Genomic DNA, 20,768 nt, shown 5'->3' with positions numbered 1-20,768 from the left:
CGGACCGCGAGATCGTGACCTGGCTGAAGTCGGACGCTTAACCGACTGCGCCACCCAGGCGCCCCAATAAAGCATTTTTCAATTAAGGTATATACATTTTTTTTAGACATTGTACTATGGCACGTGTAACAGCACAGTATGGTATAAACGTAACCTTGATGTGCACTGGGAAACCAAAAAATTCGTTTCACTCCTTTCGTTGAGGTATTCACTTTCTTGCAGTGGTCTGGAAGCAGCCCTGTAATGTCGCCAAGGCGTGTCTGTGTTTCTTAACTTCTCAGAGTGGCGGCCTTAGAATTTGCAACAGACACGTAACACAGACGCCTAATCCAAGTCCCTTCCCAAATGACACCGCGTGACGTCACATGTAGCGTGCAAGCACCTTCCACACAGTCTTCCTGTTCCCTCTGTCTCAACCCTCACCGCACTGCTGCCTTCCGTGCCCCTCATCCAAAGCTGTAATCGTGTGATACGTTGTTGCTGTTACTGTTTGGACCACTGTCACCTGGTAGATCATTTAAGAATAAGGAAGATAAGGGGTGCCCGGGTGGCTCAGGCGGTTAAGCATCTGACTCTTGATCTCAGCTCAGGCAGGTCCTGGTCCCACGGTTCATGAGTTCAAGCCCCACATTGGGCTCTATGCTGGGCATGAAGCCTACTTGAAAAAAAAGAGAAGAAAACTAAAAGTTTGTATTCCTTGTCTAGCTCTCTTCCTTTTCCTGTGTAGATCTGTATTTCTTTTCATTTTAATGTTTTTAATTTTCATATTTTGAAATCTATCTTCCTTCCTTCCTCCCTTCCTCCTTCCCTCCGTCCCTCCTTCCCTTCGTGGTCTGCATTTCTGACCTACATCATCTTTCTTCTCACAGAAGAGCTTGTTATCACTCTTTTTTTTTTTTTTTTTTTTTTTTGCAAAGAAGATCTACTGGTGACAAATCTCTTCAAATTTTGTCAGAGAAAGCCTTTACTTCTTCACCTTTGAAAGATCATTTCACACGGTGCAGAATTTTAGATTGGTGGGAATTTCCTCTCAACACTCGATCTCACTCCACTCTCTTCTTGCGTGGTTTCTGAAGAGAAGTCTGATGTGATTCTTACCTTGGTTCCTTTTTAGGTAAGGTGCCCCCCACACACACCTCAGCCTCTTTCAAGATTTTTCATTGATCTTTGATCTTCCTCAGTGCGAGCGGGATGTGCCTATGAAAAGATGTGTTGGCTTTCTGGTATTTATCCTGTTCGGTGTTCGGTGGGCTTCATGGATCTTTGGTTTGGTGTCCAACATTGATTTCCGGAAATTCTCAGACCTCACTGGTGCAAGTATTTCTTCTCTTCCTTTCTCTCTTCTCTTTCTGGTATTCCCACGATGCACCTGTCACACCTTTTATAATTGTCCCTCAGTTCTGGGATACTCTGTTCTGTTTCAGTCGTATTTTTTCCTTGCTGCTCGGTTTGGAATAGATTTATGGACCTATCCTCATTGGTTCTTTGCCCAGCCAGGTCCAGTCGGCTAATGATCTCCTCAGAGGGGTTCTTCGTTTCTATTTTAGTGCCTTTTTTTTTTTCGGTTTGTTTTTTAACCTTTAGCTCTTCTTTCTGGTCCTTTCGCAGAACTCCCGTGTCTGCTAACATTACCCATCTCTTCTCGTGTGTTGTCTACTTTTTCCTTTGGAGCCCTTCGTGTATTAATCATAGTTACCGCACAGTCCTGGTCTGATAGTTTCAGCGTCACTTCCCTATCTCAGCCTGGGTCTCATGGTCTCATGCTTGCTCTGTCTCTTCGAGGTGGGTTTCGAATGCCTTGTAACTTTGTAGTTGTGGAAAAACTGGGCAGGAAGTATCTGGTGAAAGGAACCCGAACTGATTTATTTCCACGGCAGTTTCTGCCCTGGTAGGGTTGTTATTCTCGGTACCCATCTGTCTGCCTCTCCAAATTGTGCCGTGTGATCTCAGCTGACAGACGGGTGTAAGAAAAGTTACTGATTTTCGGTTCAGCTTTTCCTCGTGCCGATGAGGGTGAGGACTTCCAAACTCCTTACGCGCCAGACCAGAAGCTGGGAGTTGGACGCAATTCTTTCTGTGTTCTCCCTCCCTCCCTCCTTCCCCCCACCCCGGCCTCCCCTGTTCTCCCCCCCTCCCGCCTGCGCGTGCCCCACCTGCGTCGCACTGGGCAGGACTTGTCTGGGCATTGCCCTGACTGGAGGTTTCTCTGGTTTTTGTTTTTATTTTTTATTTTTTAGTGCGGGGCATCATGAGTTCAGGCCCGAGCTCTATGCGTTGGTGTTTAGAGAGGCCTCCCTTCCCTGAACTTGGCTGCACTTTACTCCTTGGGGACACGTCAAGATGGACATGCTAGGCTCAGGTGACAGAGGTCGTCCAGAGTTTCCCGGGCCCTCCTGCCCCTGTCGAAGGCCGTGTCTTCACGGTCCAGCTGTGCTTTCTCAACTGTACCCCTCCATCCAGCCCTGAGCTTCAGAGATGACTATGCTTATTCTGTGGCTGGGGTGACAGTGACAGGTGGCAGTGGTAGGTGATGCAGCCAGCAGAAGGAAGGGGTGTCTGACTAGGGACAGAGGAGCATGGCCCATGGGGGAGTTTCGCTGTGCCCCTTCTGTGGCTGTACGTAGGATACAGAGGTGGTTTCTTTGTGATCTATGTGTAGAGACGTTGAAATGAGCAGACAGACAGGGGTCTGCTAGGAGGGGGCTTTGGGCAGGAGGGGCCATGAGCATTGTAGGGGCAGGGCGGGCTGCGGCTTGCTCAGTGGGTAGGAGGCAGGCAGCAGAGTCATGCTGGGCAAAGCATGGGACGCATTCAGCCAGCTGAGCAACTCTGCTCCCAGTTGTGTTTACCCAAGAGCAAGCCCCAAGGTCCTCGATGCTCAACGTCTTGTCTTTGTGCTGCAGCCATATTTAAATATGGAGGGTGCGCGACTAGGGTGGGGAGAGGCCAGAGAGCCGAGCCCACCATCGGGTGCCCCGTCTCTGCCCACGCACATGCCAGTCCACACGTGGCTGTACTTGGCTTCTCTGTGGAATGGGGCTGTTTTTAATCAAGGACTCAGGAAACCTTCGTTCCCTGAAGGACCTCTGGTGTCCTTCTGGCTTTGTGACTGGAAGGACACCCATGGGGATGGGTCTGGGGATGGGCGATGCTTTCACACCCAGCGGACATCCAAGGAGGGAATCCTGATGTTTGGGGCACCTGCTCTGGGCAGGCACTTTGCTTGGTGCTGGAGACTGAGTAAACCAGGTGACTGAGGAGGAGCTGAGAGTCCACAGGGCCAAGGCCTGCAAACAAGCAGAGGTGGCCCTGGGGAAGTCGGCAGGGGGCCTTGCCAGCCAGACACCCCACTGCAAGGTCCCTACTGGGCCTGTCCCTGAGGCAGCGGGACTCCTGAAGCTTGATTTGCTGTCGTTGTTGTTATCACTGGTGATGTTTTGTTAATTTTCTGCACTGGGGTGGGAGTGCGCTGACCTCTGCTTCGGAAACTGCCCTCAGTGGGGGGCTGGGGAGGTAGGTGGCTGGGGGGAGGGGGGCAGGGAGACTGTTTAAGGCCTTGAGGTTCATGGGGCTGAGAGTTGGCACCAACTTGGCGAGAGCATGCGGCCCTATGTGTGTGTGTGTGGGGGGGTTCTTGAGCCTCAGTGGCCCCTGGAATAGGAGGGTCCTAGGCAGGGGGCCTGCTGACCCAGGCAGGGGGACCCCCCAGCTGCTGTGATGAATGACATCATCAGCCAGACAGGGGGCTGTGGAGCCAAGGGCATCTTAGTGAGCCTGGGCCAGGTCCACGGTGTCCTGGGCGGGGGTGGGGGGTGGTGTTAGTTCCACTGCTTCTAAAGTGCCAGGTAAGCTCTGGTGACCACCTTGTGAGATGGGGGGGGGGGGCGGCTGTGGAGTCTTCTCTCCCCTCTGGGCTGCCAGTTCCTCTGGGACCCCAGGCAGGCCTGTGATCTTCCTGGGCCTCAGTTTCCCCATCTGTAAATGCTGGCCTCATAGTCCTGGAAACAGTCAGGCAAAGACGCCTAGAATCATCCAGTGCAACGTGGGCTACAAGGACCCCCTGACCTTGCCTGTGGGTCCAAAGCGGCTTGGAGGAGGTGTGGCCCAAGGTGAGTCCTGGGAACCGTCAGGAGGTGGCCTGAGGTGGCCCAGTGGGCAGGTGGCTGTTCTGTTGTCATTTCCAGGACCCGCCGGCTCTGAGCTTCTGGGGTGTGTGATGGGACGCAGGGGCCGTGGGGCCCGGGCTACAGGCGGCTTGCTCTGGCCTCTCTGACCTTACTGGCGCTCAGCAGCCCTGCTCCCACGCGGTGCCGTGTGCACGGCGCATTTCCCCTGCATGATGAGAAACGTTGGCTGAGGACACAGCCCAGGCCGGGCCACGCACAGGTCAGTGGCAGGCCTGGGTGAGTGACTGGGCCTCTTCCGTTCCTCATCCTGGGTTCTCACTACAGAGCTTTACCCCGGAACCAGAATAAGTGTTAGGAAAACCTAACTCACTTGACATTATTTGTCGCATTTTATGGAAGATTTAAAAAAAAATTTTTTTTTTAACGTTTATTCATTTTTGAGAGACAGAGACAGAGCATGAGCGGGGAAGGGGCAGAGAGAGGGAGACACAGAATCCAAAGCAGGCTCTAGGCCTCAGCTGTCAGCACAGAGCCCAACACGGGGCTCGAACTCACGAACTGGGAGATCGTGACCTGAGCCGAAGTTGGAGGCTCAACCGACTGAGCCCCCCAGGCGTCCTTGGAAGTTTTTTTTTTGTTTTAACTTCCACTGACTACTTTGCACCAATATGAAAAGAGTCTAGACAGCAACAGCCTTATTAATTTGTTATAAGTGGAGAACAAGGTCTCCTAAAAAAGTTAATATCGAGGCCTCTCGGGCTTTTTCTTTTAAGTATTTAAGGAATTATTACTTTACTCTCTTTTTTTGGTGGCGGTGTGGTGGAAAATCGTTGCTCCCTTTTCATTGCCTGTCTGTATTTATCTTTTGTAAAACTGTCTTCCAGTTCCTCACTTTTTTTTTTAATGTTTATTTTTTGTGAGAGAGAGAAAGAGAGAGACAGAATGCAAGCTGGGGAGGGGCAGAGAGAGAGGGAGACACAAAATCTAAGTCAGGCTCCGGGCTCTGAGCTGTCAGCACAGAGCCCAACGCAGGGCTTGAACTCACGAACTGTGAGGTCACGACCTGAGCTGAAGTCAGCCGCTTAACTAACTGAGCCCCCCAGGCGCCCCCCTCACTTTCCTTTTCTGCTCTGGGCAGGGAGGACAGACACCGTGCTTGCTAGCATTGTATGTAAAGCATGAGATAATGGGCTCTGAGCGAGGGACTGGAGATATGCCTACTGTGCGGTGCTCACTGGCCTTGGGTGGATGTTTGCTGAGCCTCTGCGGGGTTCTTCTGTCAGCCCGGGGCCGTGCCGTCTGCTCATGCGCTCGGAATGGAAAGCCCCTGGCATGGAGTGGGCACCCAGCTCATCTCAAGTAGGAGAATGACCTACTTTTGCCTCCATGGGTGAGGCCGTCATGGCGGTCAGCAGCTGCGGGGCTGTTGGTAAGGATGACCAGTGACACTGTGAGCCTCGGGCCAGAGCAGCGGGGGGTGTGTTCCTGGCAGAGGAGGCCAGCTGCCTGGGGCCCACGGAGAGCCCCAACTTTGATCAGCCCATAACTTGGGGTAACATCTCCTCCTGTATCCCCTCATCGCGACACGACTGAGGCCCCGGCCTGGCCAATGTTGCGTCAAGATCCTGCCCTCGAGGGGCTGATGGAGGAGCAAACACACAGGGCAGCCCTCTGCCAACCTGGGAGCCGAGAGGAGGTGCCGGACCATGGGGTCATGAGGGGAGGCTTCCTGGAGGAGGCAGAATGGGAGGTGGCCATGAAAGGAGTGGGAGGGAGGATGGCTTTCTCCGTCAGGGAACTGAATGCACCATGGCCTGCTGGGGAGTGTGGGGCAGGTGGCGGGGCCCGAACTTCGGGGTGAGTCAGACCCTGTGGGGCCCACACCCCTTCACGGGCCTGGCTTTCTTCAAGGTCAGCCTGCACCTTTGATGGCCGTGAAGCAGGAGAGTCAACAGCCCTCTGATTGCAGATGCCGATCTCCATTTTCTCATCCGTGAAGCGGAGAACAGGTGCTGAGGCTCTCCTGAGACGCTGGTGTGCACGCACCTTTCCAGGGGTGGCTGGGGTGACAATGGGGCTGTCCCCACACACGGCCTCCCTTCTGGGGGTCTGGTCTGTCTCTCCTTTGGCCTTTCTGCTCTTGGGGCCCCGAACGCCTGGCTGGGAGACTAGGAGGCGTTGGGGTCCAGCTGGCCAGGGGGACTGATACAAGTTGGCGTCTGGGGACTGGCCCCGAGACTTCACCGGGCTCTGTTCTCACAGGCCCCCAGGTGCTCCTGGTGTTCTGCCCCCCCACGGGCTGGGGCTTCCTCTCCCGCCCTCCCCTTGTGGCTCAGCTGGGGTGCCATCCCAGGGCCTCACGAGGAGTGGGCCCGTTTCACTGCCTGCATCCGGCGTGCTGTGCCGCCTTGGGCAGGTGCTTGACCTGCCTGAGGTCCAGATGCCTCATCTGCTACCCTGTCCTCTCTGGCATCTTCAGGGACCCTGGGAGGGGCTGCTGGGGAGGGAAAGGGGCCTTCAGGACATATACTAGGGCCGCTGAGAAACTGTGACACTGGCTGGGCCGCACCTTGACGTGGCGGCTTCCAGAGGTGCCTAATCTTAGCACCTGTTATCTTGACCTTCACGGAGGCTACTGGGAGGCTGGCATCGCTCCTCCTAATTGATTCATATTTCTTTTGTTTGGTGAGTGTCTTCATTGGGCTGAGTGTCCTGCTGAGCACAGATACGGATCTGAGCAATTCCCACACACCCCCGTGAGGTTTAGTGCCGTGGGGCCCATTTAACAGATGAGGACACTGAGTCTTAGAAAAGTTCAGTGACTTCCCCAGAACCATCCAGCCAGGAAAGCGCGAGCTGAGAGGACACACTTACTGTGGGTGACGAGGCCGTCCTACAGAACAGTCAGCTGTGTCCTGGGGGATGCGGCTCGGGTCCTCTCTTCCCAGGCGGGTCCTTCCCTTCCAGGCGGCCCTTAGGGACGCAGGTGGAGTTGCTCCCAGAGAGTCCATCAGCCTCAAGAGCAGGTGTCGCTGCAGTGGTCCGGGGACAGGGCCCATTTGCTTTTCCTTTGGCTTCTGTCTTCTCTCTTTCCCAGCTAGATCCAGATGGTTCTCTGAAACTTGCTTTCTTTTAAAAAAAAAAAAAAAGGCATCATTTTTTTTCCTGTAAAGCAGTAATAGAAATAGCAAATTTGATTTATCTGGAAGAGCGTAAAGAAGAAGGTAAATATCAGCTGTCACTCGGGCAGTCGCTGCTAACATTTGGGATGCCTGGCTGTCTGTTCCTCACCACTGCGTCCCCAGGGTACTGAGCCTGGAGCCCAGCAGGGGCTCAAAAAATACTTGTGACCAAATGGAAAAAATGAATAAGTACATACATACATACATATATATATATATCTTTCTTTTTTTATTAAAAAAAATTTTTTTTACATTTTTATTTATTTTTGAGAGAGAGAGCACAAGTGGGGGAGGGGCAGAGAGAGAACGAGACGCAGAATCTGAAGCAGGCTCCAGGCTCCGAGCTGTCGGCACAGAGCCCGACGCGGGGCTCGAACTCACGAACGGTGAGATCTTGACCTGAGCCGAAGTCAGACGCTCAACCCACTGAGCCACTCAGGCGACCCAAGTAAATATATTTCTGAAAACTGAGATCACAAATTGTATTTGTTCTTTGGCTCTGTCTTTTCACTCGTTCATCTTTCTCCCTGTGGTTTGGTGTCATTACTCAACCGTCCCTTGGGCTGAGCGTTGGATTGTTGGGAAGGGGAGCTGTGTTTCTACAGAGGCCGTATCTCTGGTTAGTCCTCACGGCGTGTTCCTAGAGGTGGTGTCGTTGGGCCACAGGATGGAATGGACAGGAGAAGAGTCCTCCCTCTGGGTGATGGATCTGGAGAGTGCTCCCTGCTCACTCTTCAGGGGCGGGGCGACTTCCGAGAGCTTCTGTGCCGATAAAGGCAGGCAGGTCAGGGCAGCGAGGAATGAATTATGGATTATGCTCTAATAAGTCACATGAGAGCAAAGGGAGTTCATACTTCTCTGAAGACAGAACGGACCTTTCTGGAATCAGTCCGTGGGGATGCTGATTGTGCCTGGATAATCCTTCATGGCATGTTGAGAAAACCGCTCCCTCCTGCTCAGCAGGGCTGTGGCCGGCCTCCACCTCTGCCTTCCCAAATGGCTAGACATTCCAGCGCCCCCAGGCCTATCAGGTCACGCTCGACCTCAGCTCACAAACACCGAGCATCTGCAGCTTGCCTGGAGTGCTGGCATCCATGAGACCCGGCCCCAGCTCCCTGTCTGCCTCCCCTTCCCCCTCTCCCCCCCCCCCAAGGCAGCTCCTGCCGAGGGCCCTGACCCCGTATTCCTGAATCTGGTGGATCTGTCAGTTGTCCACCCTTGCCTTGCCCTTGCCCTGTCAGGAGCTGCTCTCTGTCAACTCCTTCCTTCTTCTAGAACCCCTTCTTCTCTTAGCCTCCCTGCCCCCGCCCTTGTTCTCCTTCTAGCTCCAGGCTTCTTGTTTATGGCCTCCCTTGCTGGCTTCGTCTCTCCGGCTCCACCTGCGAAGGCTGGCATTCCTGCATGCTGGAAGGTTCTCTTCTCGCTGTGCATGCTCTCCCAAGGCGATCTAACCCCGGTGCTAGCTCTGTGGCTTAGGAGTAGCTTACTGCACCTCTCTGTGCCTCGATCTTCTCTCACCTCTAGGATGGCCCTAACATCTGTGTCTACCTCTCCAGGTGCTGCAAGGACCACACGCTCCCCAGCTCCTAGCACAGGACTTGATGCATCATAGGGCTTCACTCATTCATTCGTTCGCTCACTCGTTCATTCACTCACTCGTTCATTCACTCACTCATTCAACGCATACTTCTGGAGGGCCTCCTGCATGCTGAGCTCTGATTCCAGGCCCAGGGGATACAGTGAGAAGCAAAACAGACCCAGGCCCTGCTTGTTTGGAACCCGCGTGGTTTGTCACGTGGGAAACAACAGTGAGGCAGAGCAAGGGGACCAGGGGAGCAGAGTCATGCTGTAAGGGGGCAGTGCCGCATGGGGTTAGGCTAGCACAGTGCTGGGGGCTGGGGGGGGCTGGGGGGTCCAGACTCACCACGTCCAATCCAGCTGTGGGCCTTGACCAGGTTAATGCTGTTTTCTCGTCTTGGCCGTGTGACTGTTGCTAGCACTTGGCCTCTTTGTGCCTCAGTTTCCTCATCTGTGACACGGGGCCACATCACCTACCTCGTAGGGCAGTTGTGGCGATTAGTGAAAGGTGACAGGAGTCACCTGGACGCAGGTGCCATTAGCTGTCAGTCTAGACCCTATCTTAAGGCTTTGTCACCTTGTGGCTGGGAGGGCACCTCCACCAAATTGAAGGCCCGGGCCTCCCCTGGAGAAATATGGGTGCTGGAGGAGCAGTTAGCTCATCATGGCGCCCCCGCGAACCAGGAAACCAGCTCCGGCCTGGCCAGGCGGGCACAGAGGCCTGGAGGGACTGCCGTCACCTCCGCGGGGCACAGAGCTAGCAGTGTGAGTGACCAGTGCTGTGCTAGGCCGGGGACGGCATAGGGGAGCCACTGATCTTTATAACGGCCCATTTTTCAGGGTGCGGTCCTCAGATCCTCTTCCAGAGTCACCTGGGAGTGTGGACGGAACATCCAGTGTCCTTGGTCCCACCACGCGCCTCCTTGTGCCCCGAGCTCTGGGCTCCCCAGGGACCTGCCTTTTGAAACGCGCGCCCCGGGCAACTGAGGCTCACTGACGTTTGCAGCCGGTGGCCTACGGGTTGCTCCGGTGATGTGGTCTCCTCTTGATAAGGACAGTAGTACATCCAAACTACTCAAGGTGTGGTCGCCTGGGAGCATCACCTGGGAGCTTATGAGAAATGCAAATCAGAGTCTCCGGGGGGAGGGCCCAGGACTCTCGGCCTTAACAAGCTTCTGTGGCCGCCAGTCTGAGAAGCCCTGGGTCAGTGTTGTGAATGGCAGGGCCCCCTGGCGATGAGCAGGTGCCCGGCCCAGGCGGGGAGGCCCCGGCAAACGCTGGTTTGCCATTTGAGTGCCCAGGCAGGGACGCCAGCCTCTCTCTGTCTCCGCTAACCCCGTTTCCCTCTTCCCAGGGTCCCAAGTGATGGTGGTTTACCCGGAGGACAAGCTGAGCCCCGCAAGACTGGTTAGCACGGCGGAGCCCGGAGCGGCGCCTGCTGGCTGGTGGGCGTGAACCGCGGGATCTCCGCGTCTCAAGCCAAGAGGAAGCATGTCGAAGAAGGGCCGGAGCAAGGGCGAGAGGCCCGAGATGGAGACTGATGCCGTGCAAATGGCTAACGAGGAGCTGCGGGCCAAGCTCACTAGCATCCAGATCGAGTTCCAGCAGGAAAAGAGCAAGGTGGGAGGGGTGCGGGCCCCCCAGCTCCGCGGACGGGGCGCTCGCCCCGGTGGCCAAGACTCCCCTCCGCTCTGAGTGGAGGGTGTGTTCCCGGGCTGGGGCTGGGGACGGGCACTCGACCTCTGAGCCTCAGCTTGTCCCTTGTTAAAAGGGGTATGACGTCAGTGGTGGTACCACCGGGATTCCACTCCTGGCCCCGTCGCGTCTCTCTATGACCTCGGACCAGCTACGTTACTGTCCGCGCGGTAATCTCCCTCGCCTGCGAGATGGGGTCATGGCGGTACCACCCGAGGGGCCTGTGGTTGGGAGTTAGGAGGCGAGGGTATTAAAGAGTTTGCAGCAGGGTCTGGCTCTGTGACGGGGCACCGGAGCTCTGGTGGGGCGAGACTGAGCTTTGGGGCCGCTCAGCACCATCGCCAGGTGGGTGCCAGGCCGGCCGTGCGCATCCAGTTAGAGCGCGGCTGTGACAGGCACCCTGTCACAGTGGAGGAGCGCGGGCTTTCTCACCACACAGACCTGGCTTTAAACTTCCGCTTGGCCCCTGACTGGCTCCGTGACCTCGGACAGGTGACATAAAGCCTCCAGGAAGAACCTGTTTTGTCCCCGTCTGCCACGCAGCGTCATCATAACCGGCCAGTTCAGTGTCCTAAAGATGCAGTGTCACGGATACAACAAAAAGCCCATCGGTGTTCTCGGTCGGGTGGTTTGAGGGCAGAGCGGGCTCGGGCTCTGTGGTGTCCGTGGGAGAAGAGAAGGGGGGATGGGAGCTTGCTCCCGGGTAGCCTGAGTGGCCGAGGGTCTGGGCTGTTCTGGGTAGGATGGGGGAGGTTATACCCACGTCTGCAGTTGGTATGTCTTCCAGCACCGGGGGCCCCGGGAGGGGACAGCCGGGGTATGGCTGCAGGTGTCCTGTCTTATTGAGAGCTGGGCCTCGGCAGCAGCGGTGGGGGTGCTGGTTGGGGTCCAGCCCCCAGGTGGGGAGCGTAGCTGGGGCCTGGGCCCCCGACTCGGCCCGTGGCTCAGGACAGCGACATGGAGAGCAGAGGCAGAGTCCAGGGCCTGGGGGATGAAGGCTGGGCTCCTAGAGCTTGGAGACAGGTGTGCCCCTTCCCATCCGCAGACACTCAGGATTCCAGGCCTGTGGCCGTCACCGGCACGGCTGCCCGAGGTGCCAGGCTGGCCACACTTTGTGCAGCTCAGGTGGGATTCACCTGCTGGGATCCCTTGGGGCTGGCACGTCCCACCCAGAAGCAGCGACGGCGGCTGTGGTTGCCGGGAAGCCGCACGGCCAAGGTCATTCTGCCAGGGCTCCACCACCTAATTCGCCTTGAGGTCCGGGGGCAAAGCCATGTAACTGCCCATGCCTCCGTTTTCCCATCTGTTATGTGGGGTCCTCTGATGTGCCCGCCCCCCTGGGTTGTCGGCAGACTGGATGGGACAGTCACACACACGTGCTGCCCGTCACACGCAGTCACACGGCAGTTGGCTGACATTTATTACGTGTCTACTGTGCAGGTCACAGCAGATGCCTCGGAGGGCCTCCTGACCCTGGCAGTGACCTGCGAGGTCAGGGGCGGCTTTCTCCAGTTTATAGGTCAGAGAGGAGAGGTGACTTTGCCCAGGTGCGTTAGCTTGCTGGGGCCACCGTAACGAAGCACCACGGACTGGATGGCTTAAAAATTCTAAAGAACTTCTTCCGGAGGTTGGCAGTCCTGGGTCAAGGTGTGGGCAGGTGGGTTTCTCCAGAGGCCTCACTCCTTGGCCTGTAGATGGCTGGCCATCTTCTCCCCATGTCCTCACACGGCCGTCCCCCTGTGTGCCTGTGTCCTGATAAGGATACCGGTCATAACAGGCCAGGGCCCACCTACATGACCTCATTTAACTTCTTTTAAGATTTCACATCTTCTAAGATTCTCTCTCCAATTATAGTCACATTCTGAGGTCCCGGGGGTTGGGACTTCCACATGAGAATTTTGGGGACACACCTCAGCCCATCCCACAGCAGGTCCACACAGGTGTAGGTGGTGGCACTGGGCTGGGAGCCAGGCCTTCCCCGTCACCTGGCCGCCTCCCTGCTGGACACGCCCGGCTGCCTGTGTTCTCAGCCCGGCCATCCACGTGGCCCCTCGGGAGGGCTTTCCCCGTGTCGCCGCTGGGGGAGCTCCTGTCCTCAGAGAATTCTGCACGGGGCTTACTGGCTGGTAGGAGAAACATAAATATAAAGTTTACAGTCGCATTTAAACGGTATTTTTATATGATCTCATAAAACTGTTGTCGATGCCCCAGTCGAAGCATTGTTTTCCCGGAGGATCGCCGTTGAGCAGGGGCGGATGAGGGGCCGTGGTAAATGTCTCCGTGGATTCATTCCTTCACTGAACAGCCTGTACCGTTGTTCCGTGCTGTGCGGAACGGCACAGGGGCAAGGGGGCCCGAGCAGGCTTCGCAGAGGCCATTTGGAGCCTGCTCTTTTTTAAGGCTTTTCCTGGTGCTCCCACGGTCCCGTGAGCACCCCGGTCGCCAGCCAGGGGCGCCAAGGCCCGTGGGGCGAAGTCCCTGCCTTGCTGGCCAGCCCTGCGGTGGGCAGGGGCAAAGCAGGGAGATTACGGTTAGGAGACGGCTGCCGCGGTCGGGCGGTGGGACCAGGGTGGCTGCAGGGAGTGGACGAAGTGGCCAGGCCTGGAAATGGGGAGCCAGCCCTGACGGATCGGACGAAGGGCAGGGTGGAAGGGGACAGAGGCGGGGGGAGGCCGGCTTCGCCATTCCGGCTGCAGTGACAGGTGGCGCTGGCTCAGAGGCTTTGCTGCACCGGCCCCTCCCTCCTCCCCCAGGGCGCGGTCCCTCCCTGTGATTTTGCTCCTGTCATATGCAGCCGGGTGCTCGTCTGTGCTGCTGTGCCGCCAGGCTTGGGAGTGGCTTGGAGGCAGCTGGCGGGTAGAGTGCTGGCACGCTTTAGACCTGCTCGGCGCTAAGGAGTCGGGAGCAGGTGCTCTGTGCACAGCCCGGGCCAACGCAGCCTCGCTCTGCTCTGCTCGGGTCGAGACACCTGGGCTCGGCCCTCGGCTCCTCTGCGACCCGGCAGGGCCTTCTCCCTCGACCCCGTCTCCCATCCGCGTCCCTGCCCTAGACACCTGTCTCAGCAGGCCCGACCTCCCCCAGGCCGCCCTGCGCACGCCTCTGCTCCCCTCCGCACCCCTTCCTTCTTTTTCGCCTGTGAGCAAACTTCCCTTTATCCACTCAGTGCTTTGGGTGTTTCTCCTCCCAAGTCCTCCCGGGCAGCTGCTGATGTCCCTGTTTCACAGTCAGGGTTCCTCAGAGAAGCATGGAACCAATAGGAAATTGTGTGTGTGTGTGTGTGTGTGTGTAGGGGTGGGGAGTGGGAGGGAGACACATTTTTTTTTTTTAAGAAGTTGGCTCACATGGTTACAGAGGCTGGCAAATCTGAACTTTGCAGAGCAGAGGCTGCTGGAAATTTCAGCAAGAGTGCATGTTGCAGTCTTGCGTCTTGAAGCAGCCTGGAGGCTAAAGTCCTCTCTCGTTGAGGAGCTCAGCCTTTTCACTCGAGGCCATCGACTGATTGGGTGAGGCCCACCCACGTTATGAAGGGTCAGCTGGTTTACTCAAGGTCTGCCGGCTTAAATATGAGTCACTTCTTTAAAAACTTTCACAACATACAGATGGGTGTCTCGCCAAATGAGTTGGTACCACGCCCTGCCGACTTGACACGCACCATTCACCATCGTGGGGCTCAGTAATTACGCATCTGTGCGGGCTGGGGATGCGACCGACCCCTGTCGGCAATAACCAGGGAAGTCGGGACAGCGTTGCCTCCTGGGAAGGACAATGCCAGAAGCAAATATTAGTCCCTCGCTGGGGGCAAGCACGTTAAATGTTTAAAGTTCTGGCTTCCCGGCATTGAGTCCACTAGGAAAAGACTCCCAGTCCCAGCCCAGGGAGGGGGAGGCCCGGGACTGACAGGTTCTCCCGTCTTGTTTCTGAGATCACGAGTGTTTGATGTAAGGAGATGCTGACTTTGTGTCTTTGCCTGGCTTACTTTTTGCTTCTTTCTCTGCTGTCAGAAGGATTTATCCATACCAAGGGACACTGTAAAACTCCTCACCTGACATTAATTTCAAAATGTGGGCATGCCATAAACAGCGTAGGCCGGGGAAAATGTTGGCCACCTTCCGCAGAAGTCGCGCGTGTCTTCTGTGAGGTACAATTGGTTCCCGTTCTCTGGAGACTGGTGTGATACAGAAAGCAAACGGACTGTAAAGGCTTCCTGCCCAGTGTGTGTTTTTGTGGGATACTTGAAAAGGGGCGAATACGGCATTTTGGAGCGTCTTAAGCAAACACTCCCTGGGCACATTCTACAAGCCATGGTTTAAATTTTGCTGATTAGACAGATGCGCTCAGGCTGGGTTGGCAGCCGGGCATCTGAGGAACATGGCTCTGGGGCCAGGGGCCTGGGGGTGAGCCGGGCTCTGTCCCCTGGCAGCCCCTCCCCCCAGGCAGGTCTCGGAGGCATCTCTGAGCCGCCTCCACTGCCTCCCGGCAACAGAGTCACCTCTCTCCTGGGACCCCCTAGGGATTAATGTGGGGGATGCCGTGGAGCCCCCAGCCCGCCGAGGGGACAGGTCAGCGAGGCTGGTTGCCCTCCACTGCCCCTCTCTGCCTCCATCTGCTCTGTTTTCCCTGTGCCCACGGTCCAGTGCACGGGCACTGAAAAGGTACTTCTGGTGTCAAAATGTGCCCATCTTTGGTGACTGACGCTATCTGCTTATGTGTCTTGTGACCGATCAGTCCCCGAATTGGAAGGGATGTCAAAGGCCTGACTGCCCTCGCCGGCGTCCGCAGGTGGCTTTCCACCTCTAGCGAAATTCCCAAGAAAACAGTAGCAAGTAAAGAAGCAGGTGGGGCTGCTGAGGGTCAGGACCACAGGGGTGCGAGGGAACTGGGGTGGGGGTGGGGGGCCCGGCGAGGGTCTCGGGGGCCCTCCCGCACAACGGGGCGCGGGGAGGTGGCGGCCGGGCCTGGCCGGCTCCCCCAGCTCCGACCCTGACCCGTGTCCCCGTCGCTCGGGCTGCAGGTGGGCAAACTGCGCGAGCGGCTGCAGGAGGCCAAGCTGGAGCGCGAGCAGGAGCAGCGGCGGCACACCGCTTACATCTCGGAGCTCAGGGCCAAGCTGCACGAAGAGAAGACCAAGGAGCTGCAGGCGCTGCGCGAGGTGCTCATCCGGCAGCACGAGCAGGAGGCGGCGCGCACCGCCAAGATCAAGGAGGGCGAGCTGCAGCGGCTGCAGGCCACGCTGAACGTGCTGCGGGACGGCGCGGCCGACAAGGTCAAGACGGCGCTCCTGGCCGAGGCGCGCGACGAGGCGCGCAGGGCCTTCGACGGCGAGCGCCAGCGGCTGCAGCAGGAAATCCTGGAGCTCAAGGCTTCGCGCAAGCAGGCCGAGGAGGCGCTCAGCAACTGCATGCAGGCCGACAAGACCAAGGCGGCGGACCTGCGCGCTGCCTACCAGGCGCACCAGGACGAGGTGCACCGCATCAAGCGCGAGTGCGAGCGGGACATCCGCAGGCTGGTACGTGCTGCCTGCGCCCCCTCCCGGCTGGCGTGCGTGCCTGCACCCTTTTCTTCCCGCCCGTCCGCCCGTGCGCATCCTCTCCTTTGTGCCTTCTTCCCTGTCCGGCTTGCATGCATGCGTTCCTTCCTGTGTGTGTGCGGTAAACGCCGAATTTTGAGGCCCCGCCGTGCGTCAGGCACGGTTCTAGCACGGGGCTTCTAGCAAAGCCCCTGCCGTCCTCGTGGTGGTAAAGGGGCGTTGGGCAGGTAGAACTCTTCTCGCTGGGTGTGGGATCCTTGGTCCTTCTTGGAACAGCTCAGAACCACAAGTTTCTGTAAAATGGGGTTAATAGGTTAACGGCCAAGGTTGTGGTAAAAAAAAATGACCGTGGAAGCTTATCAAAGTGCTGGGCATTTATTTATTTATTTACTCATTTAATTACTAAACTGGAGCGCGCTTATACCTCCAGGTAAGATGTGGTAGGTAGGGACAGGCCAGCCAGTCTGTTGCAACAACTGGGGAAAGCCATAAATTGCAAGCAATCTCATTTTATCTTATCTATTTTTTTTAAGTTTATTTTGAGAGAGACAGAGGCGAGACAAGCGGGGGAGGGGCAGAGAGAGAAGGGGAGAGAGGATCCCAAGCAGGCTCCATGCTGTCAGTGCAGAGCCCGATGTGGGGCTTGAACCCATGAAACTGTGAGATCACAACCTGAGCCGAAACCAAGAGTTGGATGCTTAACCGACTGAGCCACCCAAGCGCCCCACAAGCAATCCTGTTTTTAAAGGCTGGAGGGCTATGGAAGGCCCGAGGTCTAGAAGAGCTAAAATTTGAAAGAGAGGAGAGAGAGCCTGGCCCAGGAGAGCTGACAGTTACCAGCTGACAGCTTCTTCCCTGTGGGACATTTGTGCATCCCGAGAGCGGGCTGGGGATGGGGCTTTCCCCCCAGCAAAGAGACTCCACCAGGGCTGAGACAGGTGAGCAGGGCTCTTTGCCATCTTTCATGGTCAGCATGGAAAGTGGGAAACTAAGGAGCCCCCACACTGGGGGGGCTGGTTCACACCCCAGATATTTCCTGAGTTCTGGGGTGATGGGGGAAGCCAGCGAGTCGGGGTGGAAAGGCAGAATGAAATCTCCCAGAGTCGTGTCATACTTAGGGAACAAAGCTCACCAGACGGGGGAGGGGCTGCAGCAGGCACATCACCAGTCTGCCCCTCGGGACGACCGTCAGACTTTGAGCCTGTGTGCTGCAGGAGGCTGAAAAGGCGAGCAGGCTAAGTTTCTCAAGGTAGAATCAACAGCAGTGACAACAGTGATGTTTCCAAGAGGCATATCTTGATTATGAGGATGCAGTGAGGCTGAAAGTTGTAAGGGTGGAAATAGATGCAACATCCAAACACTAACCACCAGAAACCTGCTCTGTATTCATGTTGAAGACCTCAAGGCAAGAATACTACAGACAAGTAGGGGATGCCTTTTTTTAAAAATTAAAACATTTTTTAAAGTTTATTTATTTTGAGAGACACAGAGACAGCGTGAGTGGGAGAGGGGCAGAGAGAGAGGGAAAGAAAGAATCCTAAGCAGGCTCTGTGCTGCCAGTGCAGAGCCCGACATGGGGCTCGAGCTCACAAAACCGAGATCGTGACCTGAGCTGAAACCAAGAGTCAGAGGCTTAACCAACTAAGGCACCCAGGTGCCGTGGGGACGCTTCTTAATAATAAAGGGGTCCATTTGTAATAGCACTTAATAACGAAACTTCCAAATGTGCAAAAGAAAAGCATCAAAAGTAAAAGGAGAAACAAAGCCACAGTTGTAGTTGGAGAATAAGACTCTGAGCAAATAATAGAACATATAGACAATAGATGAACAAAGACCTGTAAGATTTAAACAGCATTCAGTTAACCAACTGGAGGTACATTGACAAAATATGGTATTTCAGCAGCTGCATACACTGTTCTCTTCAAGGGAACCTACACAATTTCTTTCAAAAATTGTGCTTCTTAGAGTAAAACAGATTTTAGACAAAAAGGAAGAAATGCTGAAAACCAAACATCTAAGCTTCCATCTTGAGAACAAAGAAACAGAACAGCAAATTAATCTCTGAGAAAGCAAATTGAGGGGCTTAATCAATAAGGACAATCAACACATCAAAAGTTAATTGAAGTAGGTAAACTGATAAGTCCTGAGGAATACCGATGAAGGAACAGAGGCAAGTCCCCCAGTGTACAGAATGTAAAAGGGGCACTACTACAGCCCCTACAGAAATTAAAGAGACAGTATGAGTACTTTCTGAACAGCATATGCCAGTGAACTAGAAATTTGGATGAAATGGGCAGATTTTTTGAACAAGTACAACTTAACCAAACTGACACTATAAGAAATAGAAAATGTGAGTAGTCCTATAGCTGTTAAAGAAGTTAAATCTGTAATGAATAGTTTTTCCTCAATGAAAAGTCCAAGCCCAGAGACTTCACAGGTAAATTCTTTAAGTATTTAATGAAGAAATAAAACTAATTACACAGACTCTTTCAGAAAAGAGAAAAAGGGAACATATTCTAATTCATTTCATGAAGCCAGCATAACTGACCCCCAAACCAGTGATATACAATAAAAGAAAAAAATTAAATAATATTTTATAAACATAGACACAGGAGTACTAAATAAAACATTAACAAATAAAATCCAGCAATATACAGAAGGGTTAATAAACTATAACCAAGTTGGGTTTGTTCTAGGAACACAAAGGTTGGTTTAATATTAAAAAATCTGAATATAATTCAGCTAGTAATAGAATAAAGGAGAATAAAAAGCCATATGATCATCTTAATAGATACAGTAAAAGCATTTAGTAAAAGTCAAGGTCACAGTATAAACTCTCAGCAAACGAGGAATAGAATAGAATTTTCTGAATGTGGTAAAGGGTTCTACAAAAAAATCTACAGGGGCGCCTGGGTGGCTCAGTCGGTTGAGCGTCCGACTTCAGCTCAGGTCGTGATCTCGCGATCTGTGAGTTTGAGCCCCACGTCGGGCTCTGTGCTGACAGCTCAGAGCCTGGAGCCTGTTCCAGATTCTGTGTCTCCCTCTCTCTCTGACCCTCCCCCTGTTCATGCTCTGTCTCTCTCTGTCTCAAAAATAAACGTTAAAAACATTTTTTATAAATAAAAAAATAAAATAAATAAAACAAAAAACAAAAAACATCTAACGTATAGTGATATCGACATTTCCCAGTGAATTCAAGGACAGAACAAGGTATCCACTATCACCAGTTCTGTTCAACATTGCACTGGCTAGGACCTCAAATCTGAAAGACAATAAAAAGAAAAATTTTAAAGATTGGGAAAAAAAGGGGGGAAACCGCCGTTATTTGCAGATGCTGTGATTGTGATGTAGAAAATCCAAGAGACTCTACAAACTATTAGAATTAGTAAGTGAATTTATCAAAGCCTCTCAGTAGAAGGTAAATATGCAAAATAAAACTGTGTTTCTATATATTAGCAATGTGTAATGGGAAAATGGAGCTTTACAAAAGACCATTTATAATAGAGTACCAAGACCTACGAATAAAGTCTGATGAACGTTGTGTAAGCTGCAACACGCTGAAAGCTTCAAAACACTGCTGAGGAAAAATAAAGGAGACCAAAATAAATGTAGGGAGAAGCCATTTTCTTGATATAAGTATCAGTACTTCCATAAATGATCTATAGATTTAGGGCAATCCCTATCACAACCCCAGCAGGGTTTGTTGTTTTGTTTTGTTTTGTTTTGTTTTGGTAGACATTAGCAAGTGGATTCTAAATTTGAAATAAAAATTTAAAGGACCCGGAGTCACAATTTTGAAGACAAAAAAGCCCAGGAAACCTCACACTACCATGTAACAAAGCTTACTGTTAAGACCAGCTGAAGGATACGTGGATGAATCCCTGAACAGGAGAGTCCCCAGGCGGCCCTATGCATGTGTGGTCACCTGGTTTCGGAAACAGGTAACATCACAGTCCAGTAAGGAAAGGGTGGTCTTTCCATAAACAGTGTTGAGGTAGGTGGGCGTCTGTAAAACAGGAACAGTGATCCTTGCATCCTGCCATCCATGTATCCACAGTGATTAATTCAAGGTGGACCATAGACGTGGATGTTAGAAAGGAGACCAGTGAATTGCTTAGGTAACACAGAGCAGTATTTTCGTGATCTTGGGGCGGATGACACCCCAAGAAGATTTGTGTCTTCTCGGAGTGAGAAGACACAGATACACCAGTCATATACATGCACTATTCGGAGAAGGTGGTACACTGAACTTTTGAGGAATAAATTTCGTTCATCCAAAGGCACCAAGAAAAGAGAGACAAGGCACAGTACAGATCGGGAGGAGATCGTTTCAATACGTGTTATCATAAACCGCTTTTACTCACATTACAAAAACAACCACGAGGCAAGAAGAAAAATAATTAAAAGGGGCAAAGAGTACTTCAAAAAGGGAAAATGTACTTAAATGACAGATAAACATCTGAAGAGGTGTCCAACCTCACTGATCATCGGGGAACCACAAATAAAAATTGTAACTAGATACTGCTTCATTCCCAGTAGAATGGATGCAATTAAAAAAAAAAGAGGGGTGCCTGGGTGGCTCAGTGGGTTAGGCGTCCGACTTCGGCTCAGGTCACGATCTCATGGTTCGTGGGTTCGAGCCCCGCGTCGGGCTCTGTG

The 20,768-nt window shown here is 53.8% G+C and overlaps 1 protein-coding gene across 15 annotated transcripts in view; it reads left to right on the top strand.

Annotated features, from left to right (window-relative positions):
* The window catches only part of JAKMIP1 (janus kinase and microtubule interacting protein 1), a 137,190-nt gene that overhangs the window by 52,956 nt on the left and 63,466 nt on the right, over positions 1–20,768 (top strand). For 14 of the 15 annotated variants that reach the window (XM_045056614.1, XM_045056610.1, XM_045056616.1 and 11 more), the window contains 2 exons: positions 10,242–10,507; positions 15,594–16,088. In XM_045056614.1, the coding sequence (XP_044912549.1) occupies positions 10,379–10,507; positions 15,594–16,088 (624 nt within the window). In that variant the 5' untranslated portion in view covers positions 10,242–10,378. The remainder of the gene's footprint in view (positions 1–10,241; positions 10,508–15,593; positions 16,089–20,768) is intronic. The other variant, XM_045056623.1, reaches the window with a different exon arrangement.

Source organism: Felis catus, chromosome B1 (genome assembly GCF_018350175.1).
Source record: "Felis catus isolate Fca126 chromosome B1, F.catus_Fca126_mat1.0, whole genome shotgun sequence".
NCBI lineage: Eukaryota > Metazoa > Chordata > Mammalia > Carnivora > Felidae > Felis > Felis catus.
The sequence above is the reverse complement of the archived record's forward strand: the minus strand, read 5'-3'. Positions and strand labels throughout refer to the sequence as shown.